The 16,236-nt window shown below is 42.2% G+C and overlaps 1 protein-coding gene across 1 annotated transcript; it reads right to left on the reverse strand.

Annotated features, from left to right (window-relative positions):
* Positions 1-12,611, reverse strand: LOC103705745 (DNAJ heat shock N-terminal domain-containing protein). Its single transcript, XM_089928979.1, has 6 exons — positions 12,254-12,611; positions 10,402-10,498; positions 10,218-10,307; positions 764-829; positions 465-533; positions 1-360 (listed from the first exon to the last, which is right to left on the reverse strand). The coding sequence occupies exons 1-6, from the start codon at positions 12,580-12,582 to the stop codon at positions 223-225; spliced, it is 789 nt and encodes a 262-aa protein (XP_089785105.1). The 5' UTR covers positions 12,583-12,611; the 3' UTR covers positions 1-222.
* Positions 12,612-16,236: the final 3,625 nt, after the last annotated feature.

Genomic DNA, 16,236 nt, shown 5'->3' on the forward strand with positions numbered 1-16,236 from the left:
TGAAACTGCAAATTGTTATCAATTCTTATTGATAGATATGCCCCGTAACATTATCAAGATGAGATTGTAATCAACTCTTATTGATATGAAGGGGGAGAGAAAAGATAAAAACACTCTATCTCCACCTTGGTAAGGCCCTGGTCCGTGGACCTTTCCAACAACAGCTTCCAGCTGACCTTCTAATCCAACTTGGTTAAGGATAATATTACATAAGAACTAAAATCAAAGCTTCTTTATGATCTCTTCAATTGCCCGGTCATAATATCTCATTCTCTGTATTGAATTTATTGCATCGTCGAAGTTTTTCCTCTTGAAAGCTTCCCGAAAAGAGTTTGCCCAAGCTTCGAATTTTCTTTCTATCTACAACAAGAATTAGATCAAGGGAAATGAGAGATGATAATTAGGTATATGGGTTATGAAATATAAAATATGCTTTGGAAATGCAAATAGGCACTCTGATAAACCTGGGTCTGTAACTGCTTTAGAGCATGAGAATCACTGGCCTCTTCAACAGCTTCTCGGATATCCATCATCTGTGCATGACAGTAGGTCAAAGAGTATTTTCAGTGAAAGAAAACCTTTCCGACTTACGAAGGAAAGAAGGCATAAATGGATTTCAAGTTCACTTGAAGGAAGGGATAATGGTAGCAAGGGCAGACCACACATAGCATCAAAGAATTAGGGTCACATATGGTAGGAGAGACAACCCAGTAAAAAAATTCATAATTTTCCCTGCACTAAATGAGAATCTGCAGCAGATTACCTCAGCAAGCAGATCTGGATCCATGACTGTTTTTTCTTCATCAACATGTACACCCTCGAGTCGCATCTGTCAGAAGTCACTAGACATCAAGAAACTTCCAAAAAATGTCAGGCCATTTGTTGTGTTGAAACTTGTAACAACAAAACAAGTTAGTGCAATACAGAAATCTCACACAAAAAAGTTACATTGTTAATGCAACTCTACTATCGTGGTCTTTTAAGTAACTGACACCATATAAACTACACGATCCATGCCACCTTTTTGTAAGGTTTTTCTGTATTAGCACAGATTCATCTACATAGATACCGAAATAAGATCTTTTATTCATGTCATGTAAAGTGGCAAGCTGTAACAACCTGTACTCATGCAATAGCTTTAACTTAATACTGGGTTAGTTGGAGTTAGTTGTGCCACAAACAATGAAAGGATGATATTGGTAAGAAACCAGAAACAATGAAAAGCATGATTATACAGCCCAAGGAACAATAAACCTGCACAATTTATTACAAGCAACATGACTTGTAAGGTTGGCCCTCATGAAATCGACTATATGTCAGCCTAGGTTGACCTAAGTGGTGGATCTGGAATCCACTTTGAAAAGTTGTAATTCAAGAGTATGTTCTGCAAGAAAAACATGCATAAGAAAAGCAACCGATGGCCTTCTCCCCACCAACTCTCTCTCTCTCTGTGAGACCCAAGAGCCCTACTGTGAATAAAATCACTACTGGCCAAGTATCCTAGCCGCAAGGAACCCCTTTCCTCATATCATTTCCTACTTCGACCTTAAATTGTAGTAACAAAGTGTCTTAATCCCTTTTTTGCTTCTCTTAATATTTTCTATCAATAGGTTCTATTATTTCTGTGAGAATACTTTGTTGCATAAATGATAATTTAATGCCTTCATTCTCTTTCAAGGATCTATTCCAAAACAACAACCAGACATAAGATTACTACCAAATTCAATCAAGTTTTATGCAGACCAATAGCAGTGAAAAATTAACCCCAACCATTTCAAAACACCAGCAGCGACAAGGCATTCGACAACCAATCATCCCTATGGTTACCTTGTTATGCCAAAGTAAGATGCTATAGTGCTACTAAGTTGGTCTTCATAGACTTCTCTAGTTTGAGGGTCTGATTCATTTAATACATGTGATTTTTTTTAATAAATAAATTATTTATGAAGAATGGACACCGAGAAGGCATATAGATACAGGAAAATACAGATATACTAATACAAGAAATCTTGAAAAAACTGGATACCACAAGTCTGCAATATGGTAACAAATATATGTTGTATGTATAGTATGTACAAAAGGCATTCACAAAGCATACTAGGCTATAATAAAACATAGAACTCCATACAATAACATCAACATCCATAAACATCAAGTCATCTAATATACACACTATATTCCATAACAATAACATCACAAACTCCAAAACTGGCCACCATTACGTCCATCATGAATATGTCAACATTTATCATTTAAGAAAGTCCCTGGAGGTATCCCATAAGTGCCAATATTCTACTGATTTTTAAAATAATGATATCTTAAAATAACCATCTTAAACACATGTTCACTGTATCCAAGAAATATTGGTAACTGACAAATCATACATATGCATACCGATACAAAAAAACCACTTAGTGTCCTACTTGCTTACTGAACTGCATTTCTTCTTAGGTCCTCACAAATTTCTCCAAAATAGTTTGGTTTATTTCAATCTTTTGACATTAATTGTATATAATATGTTCACAATAGTGGTGTAGGAAAAGATGATTCTGCAGTTCCTTTTTTTTCTCAAACACACAACCGATCAAGTAGGATATCATTGTGTCACACCTCCCAATCCAACTACATGAGCCAAGCACATGATAGACAGCTAAACATCCCACAGGGCTCAGCCCCACGAGACATGCAAGTTCTAAAGCCTGTATTTCATAATCGAACAAATTAACCTCAAAGAAAGTATTCAAGTCAATTCCACATGATAAACGGTGATCAAGTTCCGCACATCTATAAAGTACACGTACGACTAAAAACAAACAACTTCTAGTACTAAAGCAAAAAAAAAAATCTCCATAAAAAGGAACCTCTACCAACACAAAATTTTAGAGCATCCATTTCTCCACGTCAGCCAAAACAAAATGCCTAACATCACAAAGAAATGAAATTTTTCAAGGAAAGCTCAAGCACCATACACAAAGCAGTGCGGACAGAAGGCTCCCGCACCTGAGATAGCTTTGATGCCCCTCTTTGGTCTCATCGTCGAGACAAGGCCGACATAGTAGGTAGATGCAACCATGGCAAATGACGAAAACCTTGCCACTAAACAAAGACCCTACGGGATCATCATAGGCATTGCAGAGGGGAAAGCGAGACTCAATCATCCTTGTCCTCGTTCTCCTCTAGTTGTTGGTAGTAGTGGGCGACCCCAATCCGAGCCCTCAGGGAAGGCATCTTGGGATTAGGGGATTTGTAAAGGGGGAGGAGGAGGCATCTTTGGAGACCCTAATCCTTGACCCCAATCAAGCCCTACCTCTATGTCGTCCCCATGCCCAAGGGCCTTGAGGACCTCTGCTGCAAGGCCTGCACCCACTGAAGGCTATCCCACTCTCTTTGATCACTTTTAGCGTGAGCTCCACGACATCCTTCAAGGCCTCTCACCATCCAGTGGCAAGCCATCTTTGCTTACTTGTGCTCCACTGAGTCCTGGCAGCACCGCCGCCCACAACAGTGTGGTGGGGTCTAGCGTCGGTCACTCTCCAACCACACCAATGTGTTCCCCTTTGCTCCTTTGGCTTGACCCTTTGATGTTGTGCCTTGACCGAATTAAAGTAACGCCGGGCTGATTTGGCAATTTGGCACTTGTGACTCCTTCTAACTCCAAGTTCTACTTGGCTAAGAATGGAGAATGAAACCTTTCTTGGAACCTTAGGCAATCTCGGCAATTGATGACAACTCAATGTGATGAAGAAGGTAACAATTGGTTGCTTTTGATTCCACTAATAGAAAGGATTACAAATGAATCTAAGGAGGGAATGGCATCTCAACCTTAGCCTAATCTAAGGAGGGTTGATTTACCCAACCTTAGCCCAAGTCTCTTAGGACTGAATTAGGCACTATGCCTACACAAGCCTATGCGGCTGAACACACTTAAAAGTGGCTAATACAATGGCTGATAAAAGACCCCTAAACTCTCCTCACTTAGGCCTTTATATAGAACTTTACATTGCACGGGAAAATGCCATGTTGCTGCAGTTTTATCTTCTCCATAGCTGGATAACTTGTTGGCAACCGCTGCAAACCTTGCTCTTGGGATGGCTGATGAGATGACATGGTTGTCATTCGGTTGCTATTTGGTTTGGCTGGTGGTTCTTGGCATTGCCTTGGCTGTGGCTATGGCCTGCGGATTGGCTGTTGCATTGGCCGGCAGTTTCCTGCTGTTGGCCTGCGGTTGGTGGCTATTGGCTGGCGCTGGACACCTGGGCACGCCTGGTCGGGGGGCCGCGCGCGCGGTCAAGAACCTCGCGCGTGCGCGCCTGCTTGCCATGCGCCCGCTCTATGCGTGCGCGCTTGCTGCGCGCCCGTTCCTTGGCACGCGCGCGCCGGACTGGCCTGATGGCGCCAAGGCCGCGCGCGCGGGGCCGATTGCCACGCTTTCCTCCCTTGCGCGCGGGCGCCGACCGAGGCCTGAGGCACCCTGGCCGTGCGCGCACGGGCTGTTTGCCGCACGCCTCTTCCATGCATGCGCGCGTGGTCTATTGGCTGCGCGCCTGGTCCTCGTGCGCGCACTAGGTCTGCTGGCCGCGCGCCTGATCCTAGTGTGCATGCTCGATCTGCTGGCCGTGTGCCTGCTCCATGCATGTGCGTGCAGGCTAGTGGCCGTGCGCCTGTTGCCTCCATGCGCGCTCGGTCTTCTGGCCGTGCCAAACCCCTGCACGCGGCCTTTGGCCGGACGCGCAAGTCTGGCGCGTGCCAAGCCCAGTGCCAAGGGATCCGAATGATTCTCGCCAAGCCTTGTGTGAGGTTTGGCTTGGCAAGGCAATAAGAAAAAGTGGCTAACCTCGATGGCCATTAGGTGGGCACTTGGCGAGGTTGGTTGAGCACTTGGCAAGGTTGGGCTTGACTTGGCCTCCGTCTTGGCTCCTTGTTGATGCAAGTCTTCCATGGTTTGGCCGCCAATGAGGGAAGAATTTGAGGAAAAGTCGCCACAGTGATGAGGTCAGCGCGTCCTAGGTGGTGACGAGGAAGTTGAATAGGTGGCAGCCATTCTTGAGGTCGCGGATCTCCGATGGCATGGGGATGCTGGACTCCATCTTGATGATCTCGTAGAGGGTGTCCTCGATCATGAAATCGACAAGGTAGGAGGGCTCGTGTTCGCCTGGAATTAGCAATTGCTCTAAGAGACACAGCCGGAGAGGGACTAGATGAATCGGGTGACGGCAAGGCGCGCACACCAAAAGGTGAAGTTGGGGAGGTCGAAGGGAATGGCCATAAGGAGGTGGAGGCAGAGGGGCTTGGAGGGGAAGGAGATTGCGAGTGAACGGGTCTAGGAAACCCTAACCCTAACCATTCAAAATCAACGAGGAACTCTCCATAAGTGAAGCGAATAATAGCGAGGTAGGAGCAACCGGGTTCGGGCATGGGCACCAATTCGGTTAACCCGACCCGACATGATTAATGTTAAACAGGTTAAACCAAGGTCCGCCGTACCGGTACCGGTCGGCGTACCGGTGGCGGCCCGGACCGATCCGAAACCAGTCCCGTACCGGTCCGAACCGGTCTCGTACCGGTTCTTCAACAATAAACTACCGGTACCGGATTCCACACTGATCCGGTACCGGTCCCAGGCCGGACCGGTACGTACCAGCCCGTACCAGCCGGTACGGACCGGTACAGCAAACCATGGGTTAAACGGATTAAACAGATTATGATCCTAGAACCCAAAGCCGACCCATTTAATATATAGGTCAAAGGATAGACTTGTTTATCCGATCTTGTTTAGCCCAAACCCGAACCTATTTATTGAAGGTCGGTTGGGTTGGGTCATTATTTGCCAGCCCTAATCAGAGCAGAGCATGAGGACTCGTCTTGGTGTGTCCTAAATCCCACATCTATTGTGCATTAGAAAAATCTTAGGCATTTAAGCAGTGCCATGGGCCCTAATTAGTAACCTCTTTCTAGCCTTTTTGTGCAAGGTATGATGAGGTTGTACCCTCCAAGGTGCAATTCAGCTAATTGGATGTGACTAAAGGTGCGGTCAAGGACTTGTGTCCCTCCAACAATGCATATAGCTCAAGGTCTGCTGAACCGGCCCGTACTGGCCGGTTCAACACCTACCGTACCAGTACCGACCCCCACCGGTACGGTACAGCCACATAAAACACGGTTCAGGGCCGAAATCGAGCGGGGAAGAAGAAAGAAGAGAAAGAGGAGAAGAGGAAGAAAGAAGAGGAAGAAGAAGAGGAAGAGGAGGAAGAAGAAGAGAAAGAGGAGAAGAAGAAGACGGTTCGACTTACCTCGAGCCGACCCCCTCCTGAGCACCCCGTCGCGCGCGCAGCGCTCCCAATGGTTCCTTTCTTGCTCGCAGGAGAAGGGGGAAAAGAAACGAAGAAAGAAGAGGAGGAGAGGGTTCGGGAAGGAGGAAGAAGGGAAGGAAAAAAAAAAGAAAAAAAAATTTCCGGTGCGGGGCAGCGTGCCCACGAGCGGGGAATCGCTCGTCCCCCGCGCGATTCCACCCATAGGAGGGCGGTTCCCCGCGCTCGCCCGGTTTCCCCGCGCTCGTGCGGGGACTCGCACAAGGCAGCAAGCCCACGCGGCACCGCGCGCGAGCGCGAACCCACGCGGGGTCGTGTGAATGCCACTCTGTGGCTAAAACGCGGACGCGTGCGTACGTTGCTTTTTTTTTGGTTCCGGTTCGGCACCGGTTCCAACCAGTACCGGAGCCCACCGGTACACCGGTTCGGTCGAATCGACGGATCCTGATATAGCTCTTTTGGTAGCAACTCCAACAACCAAGCAACCATTATCATTGTTGTCATCATCAAAATTACCATTATTAGGACTTTTGTCCACGCCAACATTAACATTGTCAAAGTTACTATCATCATCAACATCAATAGACCTACTATCATTATCGTCGTCAATTGATGACAACAATTTGTTCTCATTCCTCCAATGTACAATCAATCTGACTTGATGCAATCGAAGGTGCTTATGCAGTCCCCCATCATTCCAACATTGTGCACAACTTTTCTAGTACCAAGTCCAATTCCGAAGCAATCAACTATCTCACGTCACGGATAGTTAATAACCAACACCAATGCCTTGATGAACCTACGTAGTAACACAAACCATGGCTTGCAGTCCTAGCCACACTGACCGCGGCTATCTCAAAAGCTTCAAGAAGTCTATTAATCAAGGGATCTAAGCCCCAATATGTAGAGCCTCTCTTGCTAGGATTTGGGACATTAGTTATATGATTTCTTTCTTTTACAAGGGAGGAAGCAAGCGTACAGATTCACGGTTACAATAGGAAAGATTAGATTAGACAGAAGCTTGCTCAGTGGAGCGTGCATATGCTTTGGACTCAAAGTTCCAAACCAAGAGGAATCCTTAGAATCATAATAAACAACTAAACCTAGGCCTTATTCAAGCCAAACCAGGTTCATCACACCAAACCAAGGAAACAAATGCTAGCTTGAACATGGTCCAGGTGAAAGATATAGGCCAACACTAGACCCAACTGACTTAGTTATTTCTGATGTACTATGTTTTATCCAACCTTAGCGGACCCAACATGGCCCAAAAGTCCAATAGAAATACAATAAAATCCAATACCGTTTGGAAACCACTAACCTGGCCTAGCTCGTTTTGGCCGCCAGGTCATGATTTACTGGTTCAACTATGGTTGACCATGCTTGAATCATGTAAATCACATATCAATTTTCTCCCACCCAACATCTCAAATTCCTTTCTAGATTCATTCTAAATCCCATCAACTCCTTGTAATTCCAATAGCAATAGCAATAGCAAGTTAGTCTCTCATCTCGCCAGAGAAGGAGAATGACAAAGAAGAGGAAGAAAGAAAGAGAAGATCCAGAATATAACTTTTTCTTGATCACTATTCTATGACAACCTTCTTCCCCGGTGACTTCCTTCTAGTTACTCCTTTGGTATCCCCAAGCATTAGGGGCGTGAGCTAGTTAGGACACTTATATGGAAGTTAGAAACACTAGATTAGGTTTTGAGAGAGATTTTTGCCCCCTCCATCTCAATTGATAAGTGGGTAATTGCAGGCATTGATCGGATCCAAATACGGATTTGGATACATGCTTGTGAATTTTGCCAGATCTAGAACTAGATATCAAGTAAAAAAAGAGAGTAAATACCTACTTGTATGAAGAATCAAACTTTTGACATCAGATTTGGTTGACAAGTGCTTAACAACTCAGACAAATTCAACACTACTATATAATGATAACTCATTAGGCTTATAAGTTATTCACATCATGAAACATAGTAAATTTGAAATATGATGTGATATTTCATTTTTAGTAATTAAGTATTTTTCATAAATAATCCTTTTTCCATTGATAAAAATAAAAAATGAAAATAGCTCATTTATTCTTTGTGAAATTTTCAAAACTTCGTTCTTTAAAGTATTTAAAAATTATAAATAAATTTTATATATTCCCATATTTTTATATAATTTTTCTTACTAGTTCTCTTAATAATAGATAATTTATAATGGTGGTGTTTAATATAGAAAAATTTAATAATATTTTTATATTACATATTTATCTTAAATAATTTTAATTTTTTAATGATATATTAATATAAACCTGGTTGGACTCGAGACTCAGACCCTTGGCTGGGTCGATCTCAATGCATGTTTAGTAACTATGCCTCAAATCTTTACCTAGTCACCCTTGCATGGTGTGAGATCTTGATAGTGGATTATGCTCCCATCTTTTATGATTTGCCATTTTTGTTAGTTTTCATTATTGAATTTTGCTCGAAATCCAATTTATATCCCAAAAAAAGGCTTATATCCGTATGCAGATAGAGAAAATATGGATATAGCTAATATCTTTCTTGTATTAGTATCCGTTTAGAACAAGTTTGAATATGCATAATATCTAATTTGTATCCGTACCGTTTAGAACAAATATTGATACTAATTTTGGTATCTATTTAATATCTAAATCCATATTCATATCCACTGAAAGAAATATGGATATGGATATGGATATACCAGTATCTAATTTGTATTCAATTCATTTTCAGCCCCAGGGAGATCTCAAAGGCCTCCAATTACCAAAATCTACTCATTCAAATCCAATACCCAGTCGCACAGACATCTGGTAGCCAGGAAAAAGACAAAAATTAAATCCTTAAAATGATCATAGCTTGCTTCTTCATGGTTGTTATGTAAGCTTTGAGTAAAAAATTATTTATTTCAAGACAATTTCAAGAACATTGAACATCCATTGGATTGGCTGAAAATGGCACCATCGTTTTTGCTTGTATGCTGAATAAGTGCTTTATTCATGATAACTAGCTTTCCAAAAGTCATCTAAACAATATTTAACAAGAACTTACTTGCAAGAATGTCCTCGACCTTTTTGAGATCACTCTCAAATTTTCAAGAAAAAATCAGATTTCTTTTTTCACGATTCGACATAACCATCACACACTAATAAGATAAGAATTGTTCGCAAAAATACAAGAGATGATTGTCCCCAAGACTGATATTGCTGGAATTTCTAACCTAAGAGTTACTTTCTTGTTGCCAAGGAGGAATTTTCATTATATTTTTGGTGTTCAGATGCTTCAAATTTCTACAGATCTCATTTGTCTTGATAGCAATATATAAGAAAGTTCTCAAAATACTCATAAATTACCATCATTTTCCATAAACGAATTTCAATTCAAGATCTCTGCACATTTAAAAGATCTATTAACAACCTACAATTTTACACATTTGCAGTTCTCTTTTTAATTTTTGTTCCCAGCCGCAATTGTCAATACTTGGTCATTCATGAAAGACACATCCTCAAGTAGTCAAGCATAAATGAGACTACTTTAAAGCTACACATCATCAGGAAGAACTCTTTAGTCATCCTCAATGGATGAATTTCCCATATTGATGTTGGATGGACAGAGGAACTGGAACTTGCAAACAAACAATAACTAATCATTCATGTCCTAAGGTAAAACCACAAGGCTATGTATGTGAAGAATTGCTAGTATCTCAATTTCCTTTTCATTTGAACATGACAAACGTTGAGTTACTAAAATTCAAACGGACAGGCAAATATGGTGCTCTATAATTCAACTGCTGAACAAGCAAGATAATACCATAAAGAACTACAAAACAAATCAGAAGAGAAAGAAATCATCAAAAAGGAAAAGCTAAGAGTTTAAGAACATAAAAGGCCTACCAAGTATAACGCCCTTGACAGTGATTTATTGAGTGTGCGGTATGCATCATTCACTCGAGCAGACTGGTCAGCAGCAAAAGTCTTTTCTTTCTAAATAAAATCAAGAAAAAATGTTGATTCAATACAAGATATTCAAACCATAAATCATAATGTGACTCCAAAGTTTGTGACTAGGTGGTCCAACCTCAGATTTTGAATGAACTAAATCAGGATGTAATTTCTTTTGCCAATCTTTGTACTTGCCTTCAAGATTGCCATCCGGTATATCATATCCCTTTTCCCTATTTAAATTAAAACAACGACACAATATATTCAATAATGCAGAGCGAAGTCATTTCAACAAGTGATTAGCAACTCTCATGACAAAACTTTTCTGGTAATCATTACATTAGCATACAAATATTAAATAAACTCATACCGTTATTTTTAAAGAACAAAAATGGAATAACAATAAAATGCTGTTAGAAGTCATGCTCTACTAAGGCAAACCAAAACCTTAGGCCCTTCACATCCCTCCACACATGTGCAACCACTAGTACACACATAACGAGTATGACTGGGAATACAATAATAATCTGGATATCTATATATATATATATAATCATGTGCACACAAATTATCTAATTTATGCATACAACAGAATTTCTGCAAATTAATTGCATTTAGGCTTATAATCATCTATGCCAACGGATGTGGTTTCATTAGAGAGAGAGAGAGAGAGGGGGGGGGGGAGAGGAAGGGAAAACTAAACAAACAAATACTGAAAAATCAGTTCTGATTTTTACAAATTACATATGGTTAAACATTTTTCTACTTTCATATGGTAAAAATTTGCACCAAAAAAATTCTATTATCTGCTAACAATCATGAACAAAATTTGATTGGTACCAAAGAACAGGTCTAAGAGTGTCATTATCTTCCCACAATCTAACCTAATGCAACTCCAAATAACCTGAAGCATAGAAGCTTGGTATCTCCCTGAAATTTGCTTCTTCCTCAGTTGGTCTCTCAATTGGTGGGTTAGCCCATTCTCTGAGTTTACAATGAACTGGTCCATCACCTAAACATTTGGATCTCTTAATCAACAGTCCCTTCAGGGCTAAATGGTGGTCTACAACATGTCACTTTGTATTATAATCTACTCCAAACAAAGCAACACTAAGCGATATTCTCGAGTATGAGTGCCCGCTAGATTTCAGTAACCTCTGGACCAACATTAACCCATGTCATAAAAGGCTTCTTCAAATCTATTGTAAAACAAGCTAGAGAAGAATTCCTTCAAACAAATGTATAATGCAATTAATATTCAGAAATGACATAACAATCCACAAAATACAGTGGAGCCTCCCCCCGTAAAAAAACCTTGATATAGGTTTACGAAACCTAATCCAAATCATGAATATGGCTTCAATGAGCTGATAGCTACCTAGAGCTCTTTTTGTCAGCACTTTGAAGTTGTTTTCCTCCAAGTGGAAAAGGAGAAGGATGAAATTATGCAAAGACTTTGTGTATGTCTCTCAAACATTCTTTCCACTTTTTCACTTTGTTCCGGTTGTCCAACTGAATATTTTTGATTATGAAAGCATTCTGAGGAACCTACCCATATGGTAAGTACACCTTCTGAGTGCCTTTATCCTGCACAAACTTTCCAACTAGCAATTGCTACTCATCTTATCTAATTTGTGCTTCATTATCAAAGGGTAAGATCCAATTTAATAATTCTTTCTTTTTCTTAACAATTCACCACTCACTACTCAGCAAATCAAAATAGAAGAAAGGAAAAATAATCCAACTTAGGGAGGTAAGTTCTATATGTGCATCCAAGTTGCCATCAACTTTTCCCCGACCATGACACATTTTTTTTTTCAAAAAAAAAGAGTGATTTTATCCCACCTCTATAAATGAAATCATTAATATCTAACGCTGAACCAAAAAATTGAAGTTTTTAACATTATGATGAGTGAAAGCAATCAGGATCCAAAACAAACCCAGCAAAACCCTAATAAGAGCACAAATATGATTCAAAGAATACTCACAGCCCAAAAATCTGGAAATAGTCCACAGATTGGTCAACTGGTTGCACACTTCCACATGCCCTGCAAGAGAGGAATGGCTCAGCCAAGGCTGCCGCAGTTCCACAGTTCCAGCACCTGCCATTTCCGGACTCCGATGAGCAGGAGAACCTCCCAAAAACCCTAGATTCCGGGAAGAGACGATGGTGGCCACTGCAGGAAACGAAGTGGGGAGGGAAGTAGCACTTATGGAGCCTCGACAAATGGGAACCAAGGTGGAGATTGGGAGGAAGACGAGATCGTCTGCAAAGGAGTGAGAGGCCGGAGACCGATAGCTTCCTCCAACTCGACATTTGGGATGCTTCAAGATAAAATAGGAAATAAGATGTAGTCAGTTATCATAAATTTAGGATTGCAAATGGGTCGGACCGGCCGGATCCGAATTTTAGAACTCGTGGAGTCGGGTCGGATCCTAAATTTAGATCCGTTTTATTTTTTAGGTCAGATCTGGTCCACCCAATTTTGATCAGGATCCGAATCCGACCTTACCCATTATTTTTAGTCAATTTTTTTTAGACCCGTCGAGTCAAAATTTGTAGGCATGGAGCCGACCCGACCCGATCCGAACCTGGCCCGACCTAAATAACCCGTCGAGTCAAAATTTGTAGGCATGGAGCCGATCCGACCCGACTTAATTTACAACCAGGTCGGGTCTGGGTCTAAAATTAGAATCCGAATAAGAAACTGGATCGAATCGGAGTCACTCAGGATCCGATCCGACTTGACCCATTTGCAGCCCTAATTATCAATTATCAAAGCATTGTAAAATAGCTGTTCGTAATTAATCATCAAAAAAATATTTTATTTGAATGCATCATTAACAATATATCATGTAACTACGTATATTTAGATCCTACGGATATTATTGTAGAATAATCTTTTAAGCTGATTTCAGGTGTTTTTGCTGCTTGTTTTGTTCCCATTTCTTTTGGGGACTGTCATTCCAGTTTCCAATTGATAGAGAAAGATAGATGGGTGAACGAAGAATCCATGAGATGTTCCTCTTCGAGCAATAAAAAACATTACATAGCAGTCTCTATTTTCTCACAGACAAAACTTCAAACAAGAAATAGATGTGAATAGTGGTTATACTCATCAGTCACCATGCGGGACCTTGTTGCTATGTCACACCATTTGTTGGTGAAGGTGACAAAATCATCATACTCTCTCATATTTTCATCAGCCAACTTAGCCATAGAAGATACAAGATTTGGTGGCTATAATGCTTCTTGAGGGTAAAAGGGTAGAAGAAAAGCTATGGAGCTCATGATAACAAAGACTCGCTTCATAAGGACTTCTCGAAGAGGTAGATTATCAAAGGCTCATTATCCATGAAGGGATGCATATTGGTTAGGAAGGCATTTGCATGATCAATCGAGTTAGTCTTGCCCTTATAGAGTCTGAACTTTGGGCATTTGAACTTAAGGGGTAATTGACCTCAGGTATAATACGCATGCCAGCTATAGTTGGCTCAGGAGAAGTATGGTACTGAAATCATGTTCTTCACTATAGCTTCTAGCTATCTCTCGTCAAAGAAATAGCTTGAAAGAGGAGAGGGGGTAACAAGAAGTTGCACATAGGGGAGAAGTGGTGTGGCTTGAAGTGGAGGTGTGCATTGTGGTCAAGTTGAGATTGAGGTTGGATAAAGGGGATGGGTTGAAGTTGGTTTGGTGGAACAAGTTGAGGCTGTGGTTGAGGTTGTAAAGGTGGAGGTGGTTGAGGGATGTCCCATGTAGGTGGGGTGGTAGGCCATGCAGTAGATTCTTATTCATGTATCTCCTCATGACTTCAAGTCCTATTGTCTCATGCCTTCCAGGAGCTGCAATATTATCGGATCCTTCTGGAGAGCACTTTTACAAAATTCCCTTAAGACCACCCAGTCTTTTATATCATCAAGAAGATGCAATAATTTTCATTATCGGACTCTAGTTATCCCATCAGGATGTTAGATTTGTAGAGCCCGGTGCTCAGAATTTTTTGCTTGATGGAGTTTTGTCGCCTATGTAGTACTTGACTCCAGCTTAGGCCCTACTCGCTGAAATTGCATGATCACCAACCAACAGTTGGTTGCCAAGACACCTCTTTTATGGTTCGCAGGAGTTGTATTGTGTGCTTCTCCTCCCTAGGTTAGAGGATTCTCAGCCTAAGAGTCTGTGTGGTGGATGGCTATAAAAGAAGACAAAGTGATTTAGGATTAGACTGTAATGGTGTGGTTTAACGTTGGTCTCAGGACAAATCCTTTTACTTAGTAATGTCACTCTAAACACAAACTTGGGCAAAACCAGTCTTGCTTATATATATTCTATGTCCATTCATCTAGGAACAAGGGTTGCCCAGGTACTGAAGCTATTCAAATAATTTTATCACGATCCTATAACTCAATTGGTAAATATATATGGAAGGTGAAGCAATGCCAAAGCATGGCAGATAATATCCCTCTTAAGGTTGAAATTGGGGTGCTAATCTTTAAGAGGAAGGAGCTGCCCGGCCAAAGATCATGGCCCTTAGAAAGCACCTTTGATTTCATCTCCACCACCCATCTCCCCCTCATTTCTTTCTGAATGAACTCTATTAGACAATCCTTGCTTAGGAACTTACCAATTAGAGCTGCGCTCCATCAAATACAAGCTTCATCAATTTCATCCTAGGAGAAGACCGCCACCTGGAAAAAAAATTTTCTGAAATATTGCAATTTCCTTGTCCGTAGCATGTGGCATTTTCCATCCAAATCTCTTATTGCCCTGAACCATATAAGCCCATGATCTACCGCTACTGTCATCCCTTTAGAGCTCGTTGGCTTTCGTTTCTCTTCTTGAAGATAGTCCAGATGACTCTTGCATCGCCACCTTTGGACTCCTCACCTTAGTAGGATTCGATTTCCCCTCTTTTTCAGTTGATGGAGGGAGACTCGATCTTCCATCCCTCCCAGCCCTTCCTTATTGCAAGGGGGTTCGAATGAAGCCATAGCACTGCTCACAGAAGACTCTCCCATCATCTTTGGATTCCTCGTCGTAGTGGGACACATATCTCTCTTTTTTAGGGATGGAGGGATCTCCCATCTTTCTTAGCACTCCATTCCTCATTGCAATGGGGTTTGGAAAAAAATCCTTGCACCGCTCATGGTGAAACCTTATGGGAGGTAGATAATTCTTGCTCGTACATTTACAATTGTATGTGCTGGAGAAAATACGGGTCCCTCCAAAGCACGTGAGCACATCGCCAGCACGTGATCAGAAGCACCCGACCTCGGAAGCGCCCTACCTCGGACGCCCGACCAGGCGCCCCATCTCGGACGCCCGACCAGGCGCTCAACCTCAAAACGCCCGACCTGGCGCCCGACCAGGTGCTCGACCTCAAAACGCCCGACCTGGCGCTCGACTAGGCGCCCGATCTGGGAGCTCTCGACCTCAGAAACCCGACCTCACCATCCACCTGCCGCGGTCACATCCTGCAGCAGCTCGACCAGAGACCATCCTCTGCCACCGCCGCTAACAATTAATGTGCATGAACTCTGCAGACCTCCGGCTTACTCAACAATTAATACACATGGCTCCTATTATCTACGGATCTCAAGCCCTCCATGGCAAATCTGCTCGGCTGCGTCTGATCAGCCATGACAACTCCTTGGCTCTGGCCTGATCTCCTACAGTAAGGCATTAATTCACACGATCGTGAATTAATTCATACGACATGCCCAATCATACGGTAACTCCGCCCTGTCATATCACAGGTAACCCAGTACCCCTCTATAAAAGGGGAACCCTCCCACCTTAGAGGGGGCTGGACGCTGAAACTCTGGACATATATTTTCCCCTATACTTTTGCTCCATCTGACTTAGGCATCGGAGGGTCGGCGCCGGAAACCCCGGCCACCGGCTTTTTCGCAGGTTCCACGGAGGACGCCGCCCGCCGACGGAATACCACCCGCCGACTCTCGCCGGAGCTCC

This window comes from Phoenix dactylifera, chromosome 1, assembly GCF_051530095.1.
Source record: "Phoenix dactylifera cultivar Ajwa chromosome 1, Ajwa_hap1_PhDact_Kaust_v1.1, whole genome shotgun sequence".
NCBI lineage: Eukaryota > Viridiplantae > Streptophyta > Magnoliopsida > Arecales > Arecaceae > Phoenix > Phoenix dactylifera.